At 36.8% G+C, this 16,623-nt stretch overlaps 1 protein-coding gene across 1 annotated transcript in view; it reads right to left on the bottom strand.

The window, feature by feature from the left end:
* The window catches only part of LOC120226832 (serine/threonine-protein kinase WNK3), a gene marked incomplete at its 3' end in the record, with an annotated part of 78,145 nt that overhangs the window by 20,559 nt on the left and 40,963 nt on the right, over window positions 1-16,623 (bottom strand). The window contains exons 7-9 of the mRNA XM_039225001.1: window positions 12,582-12,876; window positions 11,518-11,711; window positions 11,273-11,422 (exon numbers count right to left, since the gene is read on the bottom strand). Coding sequence (XP_039080932.1) covers window positions 11,273-11,422; window positions 11,518-11,711; window positions 12,582-12,876 — 639 coding nt within the window. The remainder of the gene's footprint in view (window positions 1-11,272; window positions 11,423-11,517; window positions 11,712-12,581; window positions 12,877-16,623) is intronic.

The raw sequence follows: 16,623 nt of genomic DNA, 5'->3' as shown, positions 1-16,623 counted from the left end.
CATGGAAAGAGCCTAAGTGTCCATCAACGGACGAATGGATCAAGAAGATGTGGTTTATTTATACCATGGAATACTACATGGCAATGAGAAAGAATAAAATCTGGCCATGTGTAGCAACATAGATGGACCTTTAGTGTGTTATGCTGAGTGAAATAAGTCAGGCAGAGAAGGACAAATACCATATGTTTGCACGTATAGCAGGATTAGGAGGAACTTAACGGAGGACCGTGGGGGAGAAGAAGGGGGGAAACGGAGAGAGGCAAACCATGAGAGACTCGTGAATGCTGAGAACAAACTGAGGACTGATGGGTGTGTGGGGGTAGGGGGGAGATGGGCATGGAGGAGGGCACTTGTGGGGATGAGCACTGGGTGTTATATGGAAACCAAGTTGACAATAAACTATTTGTAAAAAAAAAAAAAAGAATACTACTACACTAATATTTCAAAGTAAGCCTTTACTGAAAAATTATATATATATATAATGTACACAAATCATTACTTTACAAACGATACATTTTCCTAAAGTAAACTATCATCCACATAAAAAAAAAAAGAGAAAGTATAAAGAGAACACACTGAATGAGAGAAAATACTGGCAAATCACAAATCTTATAAGGGTCCAGCATTCAGAATATATAAAGAACGTTACAACTCAACAATGATAAGACAAAACAAAGCCTTAATTTAAAAGTGGGCAAAGGACTTGAATAGATATTTCTCCAAAGAAGAAAAAGTAGATACACAAAGGGTCTACAGCAGTTGAAAAGATTCTCAACACCATTAGCCTTGAAGAAAATGCAAATCAAAACCACAATGAAATACCACTTCATTCTGTTAGGATGCTATAATCAATTCCAATACCATTTTGTTAGGATGCTACAATTAAAAAGAAAAGTAACAAGGTTGAGTAGGATGTTAAGAAACTGAAATCTTTATACCTTGCTGATAGGAATGTAAAATGGTACAGGTGCTTTGGAAAATTTGGCAGTTCCTCAAAAAGTTAAACACGGAGTTACCATATGGCTCAGTAATTTCACTCCTGAGTATGTTACCAGAGAAATGAATGTTCACACAAAAACTTGTACACAAATGTTCACAGCACCATTGTTCACTATAACAAAAAAGTAAAAATTGCCCAAATGTCCATCAACTGATGAATGTGTTAACAAAATGTGTCTATACAATGGAATATTATTTGGCTATAAGAAAGAATGAAATACTGATGCATGCTACCCCATGGATGAACCCTGAAAACATTATCATAAGTGAAAGAAGCCAGATACATAAGGGCATATGTAGTATTATTCCATTTATGTGAAATGCCTAGAATAAGCAACTAAATAGAAATTAGACAAGTGAATGACAGGGGCACAGGAGGTGGGGATAGAGAATAAAGAATGACTTAATAGATAGGGAGTGTCATTTAGGGTGACAAAAATATCCTGGAATTAGTTAGTGGTGATTGTTGAACAACCTTGTGAATATACAAAAAAAATCACTGAATTTTACTCTTTAAAAGGGTGAAATTTGTGGTGTATGAATTATATCTCAATAAAAGAATGCCTAGATAATTAAAGTTGATAGAAATTGCTAAAACATAGGAAGAATATCTAGCTAAAAAATAGAAAAATTAAAAGTGGATTCTAAAAAAAATTTTTTTTACCCAAAGAAGGCTGGTCAGGGGAAATAAAAAAAAACAAAGGGGTAAAGAGAGAAAATAGTAAAATGGGATATGTAAATTTAGCCATATTAGTCATATGTCTTCATATCACCATTTCAACAGATGCAGAAAAAAAAGCATTTGACAAAATTCAACATCCATTCAGGATAAAATATTTTTAGTGAATTGAGAATATTAGGGAAATTTTCATCTGATAAAGGCCATCTAGAAAGTCCTACAGCTAACAGCATACTTAGTGGTGAAATATCGAGCACTTTCTCTCTTACACCGGGGAACAAGGCAAAATGTCCAGTACCTTCTTTGTTATTTAACATTATGCTGGAGGTTGAGGCCAGTGCAATAAGGCAAAAATAGAAATAAAAGGCATAAAGATTAGAAAGGAAGACATAAAACTGTTTGCATTTGATTATTTACATTGAAAATCTCAAGGAATCAATGAAAGAACAAGAACTAATAAACTGAACTTCATAAAGACACAGAGTACAAGAGCAAAAAAACAATTTTACTTTTGATACAAATAGCAAACAATTGGAAAATGTAAATTAAAAAGTAATTACATTTTTAGTATCATCAAAACATAAATTAGGAATAAGCTTACCCAAAGATGAGTTCTCACCACCACCATCATACACACACAACTGATGTGCCATAACCCCCATACTACAAAACACTGATGAGTAATTAAAGAAGATATAAATAAATGAAGAGATATGCCATTTTCCTGGGTTAGAGGATTCAATATTGTTATGTCATATCTCCTCAAACTGATCTACAGATTTGAAACAATCCCTACTAAAATTTCACCACTTTTTGTAGAAATTGTCCATCTAGAATTTATATGGAAATGGAAAGGACCTGTAATAGCCAAAGAAATCTTGAAAAAGCAAACAAAGTAGAAAGACTTAAACTAACTTCAAGATATACTATCTTCAAGATACATATACTTGGATGGACAACTAGATCAATGCAACAGGATACACTGCCCAGAAACAGATTCACATTTATAAGATTGTTTTACTTTGGGACAAGATGCTAAAAAATCCAATGGGAAAAGGAAATATTTTCAACAGCTTAAACAGTGGGTTATTCATACAGGGAAAGGAAAGAACTTTGACCTCCTACTTGATACCACTCATAAAAATTAATTTAAGATGGACCACAGACCTGAACATAAAACCTAAAACCTTAAAACAGGGGAGTATTTTTGTAACTTAGGTGTAGGCAAAGGTTTCTGAGGCCATAGAAAACAATAAACACAACAGAAAACTCTGATGAATTAGACTTCATCAAAATTAAATACTCTGTTTCATGAAATGAAATCATTACAAAATTAGTGGGCAATCCACAGATTGGAGAACAGATCTGTAAAACATGTATTTGCTAAAAGACTAGTATTATCCAGAATATATAAGAACTCATACAAGCCAACAATAAGCAAACTACAATGGGCAAAATAAAATGGGAAAATGCCTTGAATAGACACTTCACAAAGGCCAATAAATACATGAAAAGGTGCTCAACAACACAGTCATCAGGGAAATGTAAATTAAAACCACAAGATACCACTACACATCCACCAGAATAACTAAAATCAGTGTTGGTGAGGGTGTGACACACATATATTGCTGATGTTACTGTAAAATAGTGCCAATCTGGAAACCTGACCATTTCATAAAAAGTTAAACAAATACGTATCCCATGGCCCAGCAATTCTACTCCTAGGTATTATCCAGGAGAAATAAAAACATACGTTAACAAAAGACTTCTACAAGTATATTCATAGCAGTTTTATTGATAATAACCCTAAACTAGAAACCACTCAGGTAGTTATGAATAGTAAAATGGACAAACAATAGAATATTACTCTGCAGTAAAAAGAAATTATTGATACACACAACACGGATCAATCTCAAAAACATAGTGAGAGAAGCCTTATACAAGAGTACACATTGTATGATTCCAATTATATGAAGGTCTAGAACAAGATAAACTAATCTAAGGTGAAAAAACTCAACAATAGTCAATTCTGGTGAGACTGGGGAGTACTGACTCAGGAGAGTCATGAGGGAGCTTTCTGAAGTAACAGCAGTATTCTGTATGGAGTAGGCAAGCTACAACCTGCAGGCCAAAGCTGGTACACCATCTATTTGTGTGAATAAAGTTATATTAGAACACAGCCATGTCCATTGTTTTTTATATATTGTCTATGGCCGTTTTCATGCATGTAACAGCAGAGTTGAGTCGCTGCAACAGAGACTATAAAGCCCACAATGCCTAAAATAATTACTAACTATACTTTTACAGAAAATGTTTGCCAACACTTGATCTATATTTTGATAATTGGTTGGATAACACAAGTGTAAGCATTTGTCAAATATCACTGAATTCTAACATATGCATTTTGCTGCATATAAATATAAACTAAAAAATACTGAGTTCTAACCAATGATATGAATGCTGAAGTATTTATGAAGTATACTGATGTCAACAACTTTAGTTTTGAAATGCTTCAGAAAAATGAGATGGATTGGTAAGTGAATAAAGGGAGGTATATGTAATTGAGCAAATACGGCAATATCGTACTGTAGAATCTAGTTGGTAGGTATATGGGTGTTCACTTTACAATTTTTCAACTTTGCTTTCTTTGAAAAATTTTCTGATAAAATGTTGAGGATTTTTTTTAATTAGATAAGGAAAGTATACAGCACATGCCTACAAAAATGTACATTCCACTCCAAAATACTCTGTGAAGAACTTTATTCTAAAGAAATAACCCCAGAATAGCATGCTTTGTCTGAAGAACCATTAATGACAAAGATCATTATTAATCCTTCGTTGTTTCTGTTAGGAGTCAGCTTGCACACACTGGAATTCACTATAATTTATGCCCTTGATGAAGAGGGAATTTTATAAAATACACAGTGGTTGGGATAATAGCTGTTTGAAATAGTAATGTATCATCACTAGAAAATTCTTACAGGACAGTACACATTTTATCTAGGGACCTCAAAGCATTTTGTTAGCCAAACTCAATAAATTCATAGTCTTTAGAGTTATCTAAAGCAGAACAAAAGAGAAAAAAAAACAAAAAAAAACAAACAAAATAAACAAGAATAAACTGGATTGTCAATTTCTTTTTATAATTAGTTCAATCAATCCCCTGAGTAAACTAAATCTCAATGAAATCATCATGCCCGTCTTTTACAATTCTGGCAGAGAGGATGCTATCTTACAATGAGGCTGGCTGGTGGGTGCAATGATTAAGGGCACAGCCTTTGCAGCCAAATAGTTTGGGTTCAAATCCTGACCCTCCTGTAACCAATCTGAACCTCAGTTTCCTCACCTATTAAACAGGAGTAATGATAGCTACAATTCATACAGTTGTTGTGAGGATAGTACATGTAAAACCACTAGGATAGTATTGGGCACCTAGGAATCACTTAATAGTGCTGATTATTATCATTTCATAAAGGCAAATGCTTTATTATAAATGTTGAATAATAAGATAATCATATGCTCCTAACATTTTAGAATTAACTGGCCCTCTTGCTGTTCTTCAAACATGTAAGACACTCTCCTTCCCCAGGGCCTCTGCATCGCTTATTCCCTCTGCCTCAAATGTGCACTGTGACTACTTCACCTCCTTCAAATGTTTGCTCAAATGTTACCTTCTCAATCAGGCCTACCCTGATCACTACCTTACTTACAACTACAACCCACTTTCCTCCTTACCCTGCTCCACATTTTCCCCAGTCTACTGGGACCATATTATAAAATTTACTTTTTATTAAGGTTATTGAGAGTCTCCCTGCATTAAGAAACAAAAGTCAATGACAGAAGGGATTTTTGTGTTTTATTCAATGATATATCCCAAGTAGGTACTCAAATATTTTTTTTGTTATCATCATCTGGTTTAACCCCTTCAACTTTACAGATGAGTAAACCCCAAAGAGACTTGAGTTAAGGCCACACACACTGAGTAAAGAAAAGACTCAGGGATGGGGACTGTGACTCCCTGTCCAATGCCATTTCTACCTAGCTCACTATCTCCCTGATCTTTGAACATCAAAGAAAAATCACAATCATTTATACTTTTCCCCCATGGGGATTTACCTTTGGAATTTTTTGGCTTTGCAAATGCTACTGTGTTTATAACATAGAAATGTTCTGAAAGACAGTGGAAGCCTATACTGAAATACTAAGTGTTGATAGATGAAAAGAAAAAGGTAGCTTTATGAAAGAGCTATCCAAGAGCTTTGACAGAGGGTTTGCTGTTGTAATTGTATTTCTGCTGACCCCAAAACAAGTGTTGAGCCAACAGTTGGTTGCCACTGTGGCTGGACAGCAGACTGCTGCTGAATGCATGCTGGCTGGTGCTACACTAGGGTTTTCTTTAGGGGAAATGTTTGCTAATGCTGAAGCACTTGAGGCTGCTTTAAAGGTTGCATTATGTATTCTTCCATTGCCACTGGTTGCAAGTTTTCTTGCAAAGGAGGTATAATCTGTACCATGTTTATAATGGTTTTTGACATACCTGGTAATGGCTGAACTTGGTTAGGTGCCTGTGAAAGAGGTAACCACCGTTGGAAAGCAGGGTGGTGGCTACCCAAAGACTGTTGTTGATTTACAGAACCTTCTTGAGTAGACAACTGATGGCTTTTCTGTGCTTCTCTACAAGATGAATGAGTCATCTGCTGATGCTAAATGAAAACTGAATGAGAAACCTGGCTTGGTGTTAGATATGATCATGAAAACTGTGTAGATAAAGTGTGCGGGCTGGATCTGGGCCTGTGAAGAGGCGTGCTGAATGAAGGACATCTGCACAGGGTGTCGAAGCTGTCCTTCCATGGCCCTCTGAGATGTAATGCTAATTGATTGCGCTTTTAGCTGCTGGTGTCTAAAACTGACATCTGCTTGTGATGGAGCTGCTGTGTACTGGACATTAAGGTTAATGTTAAAATGTCTTTTCCTCCAACTTTGAAGAATTACCACCTTAGGGTTGTGTTAAAGAGACTTGTTCGTCAGAAGTCTGTATTACATAAGGTGGTACTGAGTGTAACTTCTGATGTGCAGAGTTTGTAATATGTATGTGCTTGTTATCGGTAGAGTTTAGTGTGTATACTTGCTGGGTTATGTGGGTTGCCTGTTCAGTTGTCTAGATGCTGTAAGCAGTTTGTGCTGAATAATGGGCATGCTCAAGAGGCAGTGCCCAGTAAGCAAACTGTTCTATAGATTGCACAGAGTAAGCTGCTTGGATCATATATGCTGGCTGGTCTGGAAAAGCTGACAAAACCTGAGGTTGCACTGGAAAAGCAGGCTGCCCTTGGGCTGGGGACAAATAAGAGGGCTGTACCGCAGGTGGGACTGGACAAGAAGTCTGCACAGAATGGGTTGACTATGAGCCTAGTGGTTGTACAGTATAAAGAAGATACTCCAGGGTTGGCAGTGAATAAACAGGCTGTGCTGTAGCCTGGATTGGGTAAATTGGCTATGATGGGCAAGAAGCTTGTTCTGGGTATGTATCACAAATGTCAGCTGCCCAGGAGCCTTCAATGGGAAGGATGGCAGTTCTGCAGATGGTCCTGGATAAGTGTGTTGAACAGAGTAAGAGGGTCATTCCAGGGCCTGAATCACACTTCAAATACCACCTTTTGACTGCTGCTGACTTGCACAAGCTTCAGACACTCTCAGAATACAATCCCACTAAACAAGTTTTTGTAGTGATGCCATAATCTTAGGTTGTAAAATTAAGGGCTGCTGCTGACTAGAGGCTTGGAAACAAGGTTTCTTCAAATGCACAGTCTGGCTTGTGGCACTGAAGAACTTAGAGTCTCCCAGACTCCTAATGTACTACTGGGTATGGGTGGGGTACTAAATATATCTTTTGGAAAGGCTATTTGGCCCTGGAATGCCCCCCAGTGGAATTAGGAACCGAGCTATACCAGCAGCCCTGTGTGCACTGCTCAAAATTGTGCAGAATTATTTGACAGTGCTTGAGAACAATTAGTCAATAATAAATGAGAATTCTGGGGCTGCGTGGGTAGTTCAGTTAGTTAAGCATCCGATTACTGATTTCAGCTCAGGTCATGATCTCACAGTTGTAAGATTGAGCCCCACATCGGGCTCCACACTGGGCATGGAACCTGCTTGGGATTCTCTCTCCCTCTGCCTCTTCCTCATATTCTTTTTTTCTTTCTTTCTTTCTTTCTTTCTTTCTTTCTTTCTTTCTTTCTTTCTTTCGTTCATTCGTTCGTTCATTCATTCATTCTCTCTCTCAAAAAAAAAAAAAGGGAAAAAAAGAAATTAGGAGTCATTAGCATCTGGTGATTTGGTTAATGCCTTCTTCCCATTTCTAGGGCCAGGCTCGAGGTAAAGACCAATTGTTGGATGCTGGGAAATAATTCATGAAGCAGACAATGTCTGAGGAGAAACTGCAGGAAAGCTGGTTGTGGAACTCCAGTAACAGACAATTCTAAAGTCATAGGTTGGGCTGAAGGTTGTCCATCTGTTCCAAAGGTCAGATGCAGTTCCTGGTTCTGGTGCAAGGAAAATTAAAATTACAAATATATATACCATGCCCATTTTAATGGGACTGTCCCAGACAAAATGTAAGATAAAATAATGTTATGTTCTAAAAAGTTCAGCAAGGTAGCAAAAAGGTGCTGGGTATAGTATTAGTCCTATAAAAATCCTTAATACCGTGAGTAAATGCTAGTTGAATACACTAAGGGATTGAGACCAGTCCCAATAATATACTGCTCGTGGCTTCTCATTTGTTGTACTTGCTACATAACTCATTCAAGACCTGGAAGAGATTCAGAGTAACTGAATCTAACACCTTCACACACTAGACACTGGAAGTTCCAAGAAAAAGTTAAAAGGGATTTCAAAATCATAGCTAAAATGAACATAGAAACTCTCCAAAGAGGAGAGAGAGAGTTGGCTGAATAAATATAGGTTGGATGCAATAATTCCTAGAACTTGAACTACCAGGTTCATAAAAGGACATCAACAGTCGAAGTGCTTGCTTATGTGGCTTCTATATATGTTGGGGAAAAAGCCTAAAAAACAGCATGTATGTGATATACAGATGTATATATAAACAAAATTATATATGTATAATGGGGAAAAAAAGACAAATCTAGAGGCTCTACCAACAAATATAAACAATAAGTTGTCTCTAGTTGGAGAAGTAACAGGTGATTTTTCACAGTCTTCTTTATAAATTCATAGGCTTTATTTTAAATAGGTAAATAGCACTCTTATATTAATTTTCGAAACTAAAAAATTTTTGGAACACATTTTAAAATACACATATGTGTATACTTAAGTGGTTGAACCTAAAGTAATTTAAGCATCCATTCAACACACTTGGCATGAAAGTCTTAGAAAGAGACAAATCAAACCACAAGAGCTCAGTTATGAGTATGTACCATGTTACCTACAAACACTAGGCACTGTCAACTCTATCAGATTAAATTTACCCCCAGCAGGTTTTAAATACATTGGGCATGTGTCAAGTATGTATATGCTTTCTCCTACAAGACTGTGAATTCCTTGAGGGTATGGACCATATTTTATTTTATCTGAGATACATAGAAATGGTAGTCATTAAAAACTGTTTGATGGACTGTGACTTACTATATATCAGTCTCTTAAATTTTTTTAATGTTTATTTATTATTGAGACAGAAACACAGCATGAGTGGAGGAGGGGCAGAGAGAGAGGGAGACACAGAATCTGAAGCAGGCTCCAGGCTCTGAGCTGTCAGCACAGAGCCTGACGCAGTGCCCAAACCCATGAACCATGAGATCATGACCTGAGCTGAAGTCGGATGCTCAAATGACTGAGCCACCAGGGTGTCCCTATCAATTTCTTAAAAGAAACAGACGCACCAGCTGCTAACTGAATCATATATAGAGAATGCCTAGGAGCTCAGACCTCTCATTCCCAAAGAAATGAGGCGCACACAGGGGTTGGTGAGGTTGAGAAAAGAAAATGCAGCGATGGCAAAGAAAAGCTGAACCATGTGTCCAAAGTTCATAACTTAAGGAACCAGAATAGTCAATATACGAACTCTTGTAAACACTGTTTACTCCTTGTCAGAAATGAATAATGCTGACTTTAAGAGTCAAAAAGACACACTTATTTCTCCTACAGAAATAAACATGAATCAAAAAAAGCCAAGATCTAATAAACTGTCAGTATTCAAAATATATAAAGATCTTATACAACAACACCAAAACACACAAATAACCCAGTTAAAAATGGGCAGAAAATACACGAACATACATTTCTCCAAAGACATACAGATGGCCAACAGACACATGAAAAGATGATTAACACCACTCACCATCAGGGAAATGCAAATCAAAACCACAATGAGATACCACCTCACGCCTGTCAGAATGGCTAAAACCAAAAACACAAGAAACAACAAGTGTTGGCACGGATGTGGAGCCAAAGGAACCCCATTGCACTGTTGGTGGGAATGCAAACTGGTGCAGTGCTCTGGAAAACAGTATGCAGCTTCCTCAAAAAATTAAAAATAGAACCAACATATGATCCAGCAATTCCACTACTATGTATTTCCCCCTAAAGAATACAAAAAAACACTAATTCAAAAAGATATATGCACTCCAATGTTTATAGCAACACTAACTACAATAGCCAAATTATGGAAGCAACCCAGGTGTCCATCAATAGATGAATGGATAAATATGTAGTATGCATGTATGTATGTGTGTATATATATGTGCATATACATATATATGTATATATACATACATAGATACACAACGGAATATTATTTGTCCATAATAAGGAATGAAATCTTGCTGTTTACAACAACATGGATGGATCTAGAGGGTATAATACTAAGTGATATAAGTCAGTCAGAGAAAGACAAATGCCATATGATTTCACTCATGTGGAATTTAAGAAACAATACAAATGAACAACAACAAAAAAAGAGACAAGCTGAGAAAACAGACTCTTAACTACAGAGAACAAACCCTTCTGGTTAACAGAAGGCAGGTGGGGGAGGTAGGGGTTGGGTGAAATAGGTGAAGGGTATTAAGAAGTTCACCTGCCATGATGAGCACAGGGTGATGAATGGAAGTGTGGGATCACTATATTGTAAACCTGAAACTAATATTACACTGTATGTTTAACTATATTGGAATTACAATTTTTCAAAAAGCCAAGAATTTAGATGAAAGTGCCAAAGATTTTAAGTCATAAAATATTATTTCTAATGAACTACAAAAGACATCCCTCCACATTCAAACCAGGTTAGAAAAGTCCAATACAAAGAACAAACCATCATGACCAAGAGCAAAAGATCAGAGTTCTAAATAAATTTGTTTATCCATATATGGTGTCCTCAGTTTCTTTTCCAATTATAAAAGCAGTGTCTCAAGATTCTAGTTTCATAATGTTAGGCATATCCTCAAGCATAAACAACTTTTAACTTCAGTGAGTTTTATATAAATTATAATGAATTTATGAAAGAGAGCCTTTGCATGTGAGAAAATCTAGGTAGTGTTAAATACATTTAACAGAATACAGAATCTCTAAAATATAGCTTACCTTTATCTGTGAGACCTTCTGGACAGATAATGGGGAAACCTGGGGTTGTGAGACAACTGGAGGTCCAAGGACATGTACAGGCAAAACAGTGGACTGACCTTGAACCAAAGGCAAAATGTGGGGCTGAGTCAGCTTTGGCTGCTGTTGCAGCTGTTAAATAAGAAAAAAAATATGTTAAAGATAAACTCTCCCATTTACAGTAAATATATGGACTATATATTTAAAAATATAACAGTTCACCTTACCCCTGAAATCTGCTGGTAATGTCCTACTCGCTGCTGAGATGGATAAATCATCCCTGGAACATTTATTTCAGCCTGTGGGATGTTGGAAACCACTTGAGAGCCCATCTTCTGGTCTGAGGAATAGGCCACATTGGGATGACTTGAAGTATCTGAGTGTATAGCAGATCCAGCTCCTGCCTTGGACAAATTGTCACCTATGACAAAGAAAATAAACAATAAGAAGAAGGAAAAACTTGAAGCACAAGTCTAAATGACATGGGAAATAATAAGTGTTTTATATTTTCTTTTACTCTAACAACCCGAGACAACTTAAAATAAAACATGTACACTACACAATTAACCAAAAACCATCATGTAAACTCTCCATGTTGATGCTGTGGTATAATTAAAATTTTTTAGTAAAGCAAGCTTAAAAACAAAGAATCACATAAAAATCAACTACATTTGCTGGCCATTTCATGTATATCTCTAACTAATCTATACTTTTTTAAAATTTTTTTTTAAATTACATTTTTTAATTGCCATTAGGATTTCAGTAAAATCTAAGTGTCATATTCTCATTCTTCTAGAACCTGGCTAGAAAATAATACCATCTTTACAAAACAATTGGTTATTACTATAAAAAAAACTGAAAAAAAAAGAAAAGAAAATACTGTGTCCTTCTAGAGAAGAGAATGCATTACAGCAGAAAAAATAGAGGAACTATGATAATTTTATGCTTGAGTCTAAAACACAAAGGATCTTAAAGTCTAGAAAATTCCTCCTTGAAGAATAAATTTTCCCTTTAGTTCCAAATTTTCTTTATTTAAGGATTTACATTAGACCTTTAAAAATGGTAAAAAGATTATAACCCTTATTCAATTAGCACTTTGGACAAGTCATGTAACAAAACAGTTTCTTAATTTTAAAATAAGATAACTAGCTGGCTTGTCTATTTCAGGAAGTTTGTAAAAGAACAGATGAAATGATGGATAACAGAATGCTTTGAAAAGCACAAAAGTACTATTTTAAGATAAGGGAATACAATTACACATCTGTTTGCTTTTATAAATTATGACTATTACCTGTAACAGAGGAGCAGAGCTGCTGTGGTTTTCTTTGTAGAAGTTGTTGTCGAACATGTTGATCAACTTCAGTTTCTTCACATTCAGCCCCAGTGTGCTGAGCAGGAGCAGGGGACAAAGTTGTATTCTGGTGCTGAGGGAGTACATTCCCCACAGACTTGCACTGGGAATCCCTGCGTTCTTCCAAACAGCCAGCTGGTTTCTTCTCCCTTGTCTTTTTTATCAGGGTAACCCGGTCTCTAATGGACTTAGCAACAGCTTTGGAATCACTTTCATGGAAGAATCCTGACTTGACCTACAAACAAAACATAATAAGCAAACTACATCTTTAACATTTAAGATTTTAACTTTTTTTTACTAGCAGTTATTTTGGGCCCCCAAATTGCAACTGCCATTAGAAACTAGTTAATTTGTTTACTTGTTCTTTTTTTTTCAATTCAATATAATTGACATAATTTCAAGTGTATCTTATATTAATTAGCTAATTTTTATAGAAGTTTTATTTATGTTGAAAGGTAGACAGGAAGAGAGAGTGCATGTGAGCAGGGAAGGGGCAGAGAGAGAGAATCCCAAGGAGGTTCCACAGTGTCAGTGCAGAGCCCAACGTAGGGCTCGAACCCCCAAACCCATGAGATCATGACCTGAGCCGAAACCAAGAGTGGGTTACTTCACTAACTGAGCCACCTAGACTCCCCTCAAGATTTTTGATGTACATCTATGTTCTTTCTTCTTAGTGTTTATTTATTTTTGAGAGAGAGAGAGAGAGGGAGAGAGAGAGAGAGCGAGCGAGCGAGCAAGCGCATGAGTGGGGAGAGGGGCAGAGAGAGAGGGAGACACAGTATCAGAACCAGGCTCCAGGCTGTCAGCACAGAGCCTGAGGCGGGGCTTGAACTCAAACTATGAGATCACGACCTGAGCCAAAATCAGACACCCAACTAACTACCACCCAGGTGCCCCTTCTATATTCTTTCTTAATCAGACATACATAAATGCAGAGACTTTAATCAGCATAAGAAAAACTATACCACTACCAAGCACTGTTAAAAGAATTCTGGCTTTAACCAAAACAAACAAATAACTTGATGTTTCAGTACATGCAGTCTTATTACAGTTAATTTATGACTGTCATTAAGGTTTGTGAAAGATTAAAAAGTTTCTTCATTCAACAACATTGTCTACAATGTGCCCAGTACTGGACTCCAGAGACATATAAGTTATTATGCTGTTCCTTTGTCCTGTATGAGCACACAATCTGGTGGTAAGATGGTACAAATTTAACGTAAAATAAGGGAGAAATGAGCTGCTGTAAAAGCACTAAAGGGAAAAGATGAGAAAGTATCGCAGAGGAAGGTAAACTGACTTGAATTAAAACAAACAAAAAAAAAGAAACTTGCTGGCTATTAAGGGAGGTGGGGGATGATTTAGAGATTCACACTCTAGGCAAAGGGAAATCTGCTCACAGCAAAGTACTACATCTTACCAGGTGCTAGAAGAGTGAGAAAAGTTAAGGGCTTGCTGTCTGAGAAGAGCAGGGCTGAGGAGCAGAAAGATGACTTGAGAAGGTGGCATGGTATACCATTCTCAGTCCTACAAAATGTTTTTTAAAGTATGCCTTGGGGGTCCACATACTCAGGAAAATTTTGTAGTAGTTGAAAGAGGATTAAAATGTTAGATGGAATTCATATATTTAATTTTACTCCCTCCAAAAGCTCTTAAAAAATCCCCATACTACATGGATTTTTAAGTTGTAAACCCACAAGTACAGGGAGAATAAGAGAAAGACAATAGCAATAACATTTTGGACACTCTAGAATGTGGAAAACAGATTAAGTGACCTAGCACACCTGAAAAAGGTGAACTAGGGAAAGCTAAGAATCATTATCATTTATACTGAAAAATATTCACAAGGCATAGGAACTGGCAATACCTGTTCTGGTATTGGTGTGAGAACCATTTAAATATTTGGATCCCTGTGCCCCTTCCTCCATTCTATACCTTTGGGTGATTGCTTCTCCCCTACCCAAGAAGGCTAGAGTTTTGTTCTCTAGAGAGGGTAAAAGAGAGGATCTCTGGACTATGGAACACCATACACAGTTGATGGCAAGGCTACCATGCAGAAAACAAGATTAAATGACAATATGCACACTGAATGCCACATGTAGCCCTTTCTCCCACTTGGCTACCAAAATACCAGTAACCAGCCCCCTACCCTTCAGGAAGGACACTGAAAGATGATTCTTTGGGAAATCTGACCAATCCAAGAAGACAGACCTACAAATATTGATGTCAGAGATTCCTTAATTGAAGGCTCACCCAGATATCCTACAGTAAAGGTCAATGTTAACAAGTCTGATACTAGCAATCACATCATCCAATGAGCTTATAAGTTTCTGTGGTAGGCAAAACTATGGCCCCACAAAGATGTCTCATCCTAATCCTCAAACCTATGAATATGATGAGAGATCACTCCCATTATTTTGCTATGAACAGGTGCCCTTAAAATAGGGAGATTATCTGGGTGAGCCTTTTACCAGCTGGTGACTAAGGATTCAACATGTCATTGCTGACTGTGAAGATGGAGTGGGGACACATGAAGGGACTGAAAGGCAGCCTCTAGGAGTATGGAAAGTGACTACCAGTGAACAGTCAGCAAGGAAACGGGGGCCTCAGTCTTTTTTTTTTTTAATGTTTTATTTATTTCTGAGAGAGCGAGAGCGAGAGTGAGCAGGGGAGGGTCAGAGAGAGAGGGAGACACAGAATTCAAAGCAGGGGGCCTCAGTCTTAACAACTATATGGAATTGAATTCTGCCAACAACTCAAAAGCAGATACACCCCCAGAGCCTCCAGATAAGAGCCCAGGCCACCAACACCTTGATTTCACCTGTGAGATCCAAAGCAGAGAATCCAGTGAAGCCCACTAGAACTTTCGACCTCCAGAAATGAATTAATAAATGGGTATTGCTTTAAGCCACTAAATTTGTAGTAATTTGTTACACAGCAACAGAAAACAAATATAGCCTCCTATAGTCTATTAATCACGAGCAGCCAGTCAAGAACTACCAGAAATATTAGAAAAGCCTCTAACACGAAGACAGCATAAAACAAACATAGGTAAAACAGCAATTTGGAGAAAAGAGACTATACAGGGAGAAAAAATGTCAGAAACATTCTTTTTACAAATATTACAGAAAAGTGCAAAAATATAGCCTCCACAAAACAAAGAAAAAGATGTCTACTCTAAGGAAGGAACAGACCAAAAATGAAAAGGAACTCTTAATAAATCATGATAACAGAAAAAAAAAAAAAAAAAAAAACCATGATAACAGAAATGAAAAACTCAATGGGCTAGAAGATAAAGTTGCTAATATCTGGCATAAAGGAGAATAAAAAGACAATGAAGATGAAAAATAGAAAAGAAAGAATAATGGAGAATTAGTCTAAGAGGTCCAATATCCAAATGATAACAGCTCCAGAAAGAAAGCAATGGGGAAGAAATCATCAATAAAATACTTTAAGAAATTTCCCAGAAAATAAAGGATAGGAGTTAACAGACTAGAAGGGTCCACTGAGAATCCAACAAAGTGGATGAAAATAGACCCAAATCAAGACACATCACTGTGAAATTTTAGAATACTAAAAAAGAAATAGAAACTATTACAAACTTCCAGAGAGCAAAAAATGGATCACATGCAAAAGATTCCAAAAATAGAACAATAGAAAATATTGTATTTCTCAATATCAATATTGAAAGCTAGAAAAGCATGTTACAATGAGTCTGAAAAAATTTTTTAAATGCAACCTAAAATGCCATAGCCAGCCAAACAATAAATTAAATACGAACATAGAATAAAAATATTTTCATACATGCAAGTCTCAAAGAATTTACCTCTCATACCCTTTCTTTAAGAAGCAGGCAGAGGAGTGCCTGGGTGGCTCAGTCGGTTAAGTGTCCGACTTCGGCTCAGGTCATGATCTCACAGTCCGTGGGTTCAAGCCCCGCGTTGGGCTCTGTACTGACAGCTCAGAGCCTGGAGCCTGCTTC

This window comes from Hyaena hyaena, unplaced genomic scaffold (assembly GCF_003009895.1).
Source record: "Hyaena hyaena isolate Hyena2069 unplaced genomic scaffold, ASM300989v1 scaffold_1843, whole genome shotgun sequence".
Lineage (NCBI taxonomy): Eukaryota > Metazoa > Chordata > Mammalia > Carnivora > Hyaenidae > Hyaena > Hyaena hyaena.
The sequence above is the reverse complement of the archived record's forward strand: the minus strand, read 5'-3'. Positions and strand labels throughout refer to the sequence as shown.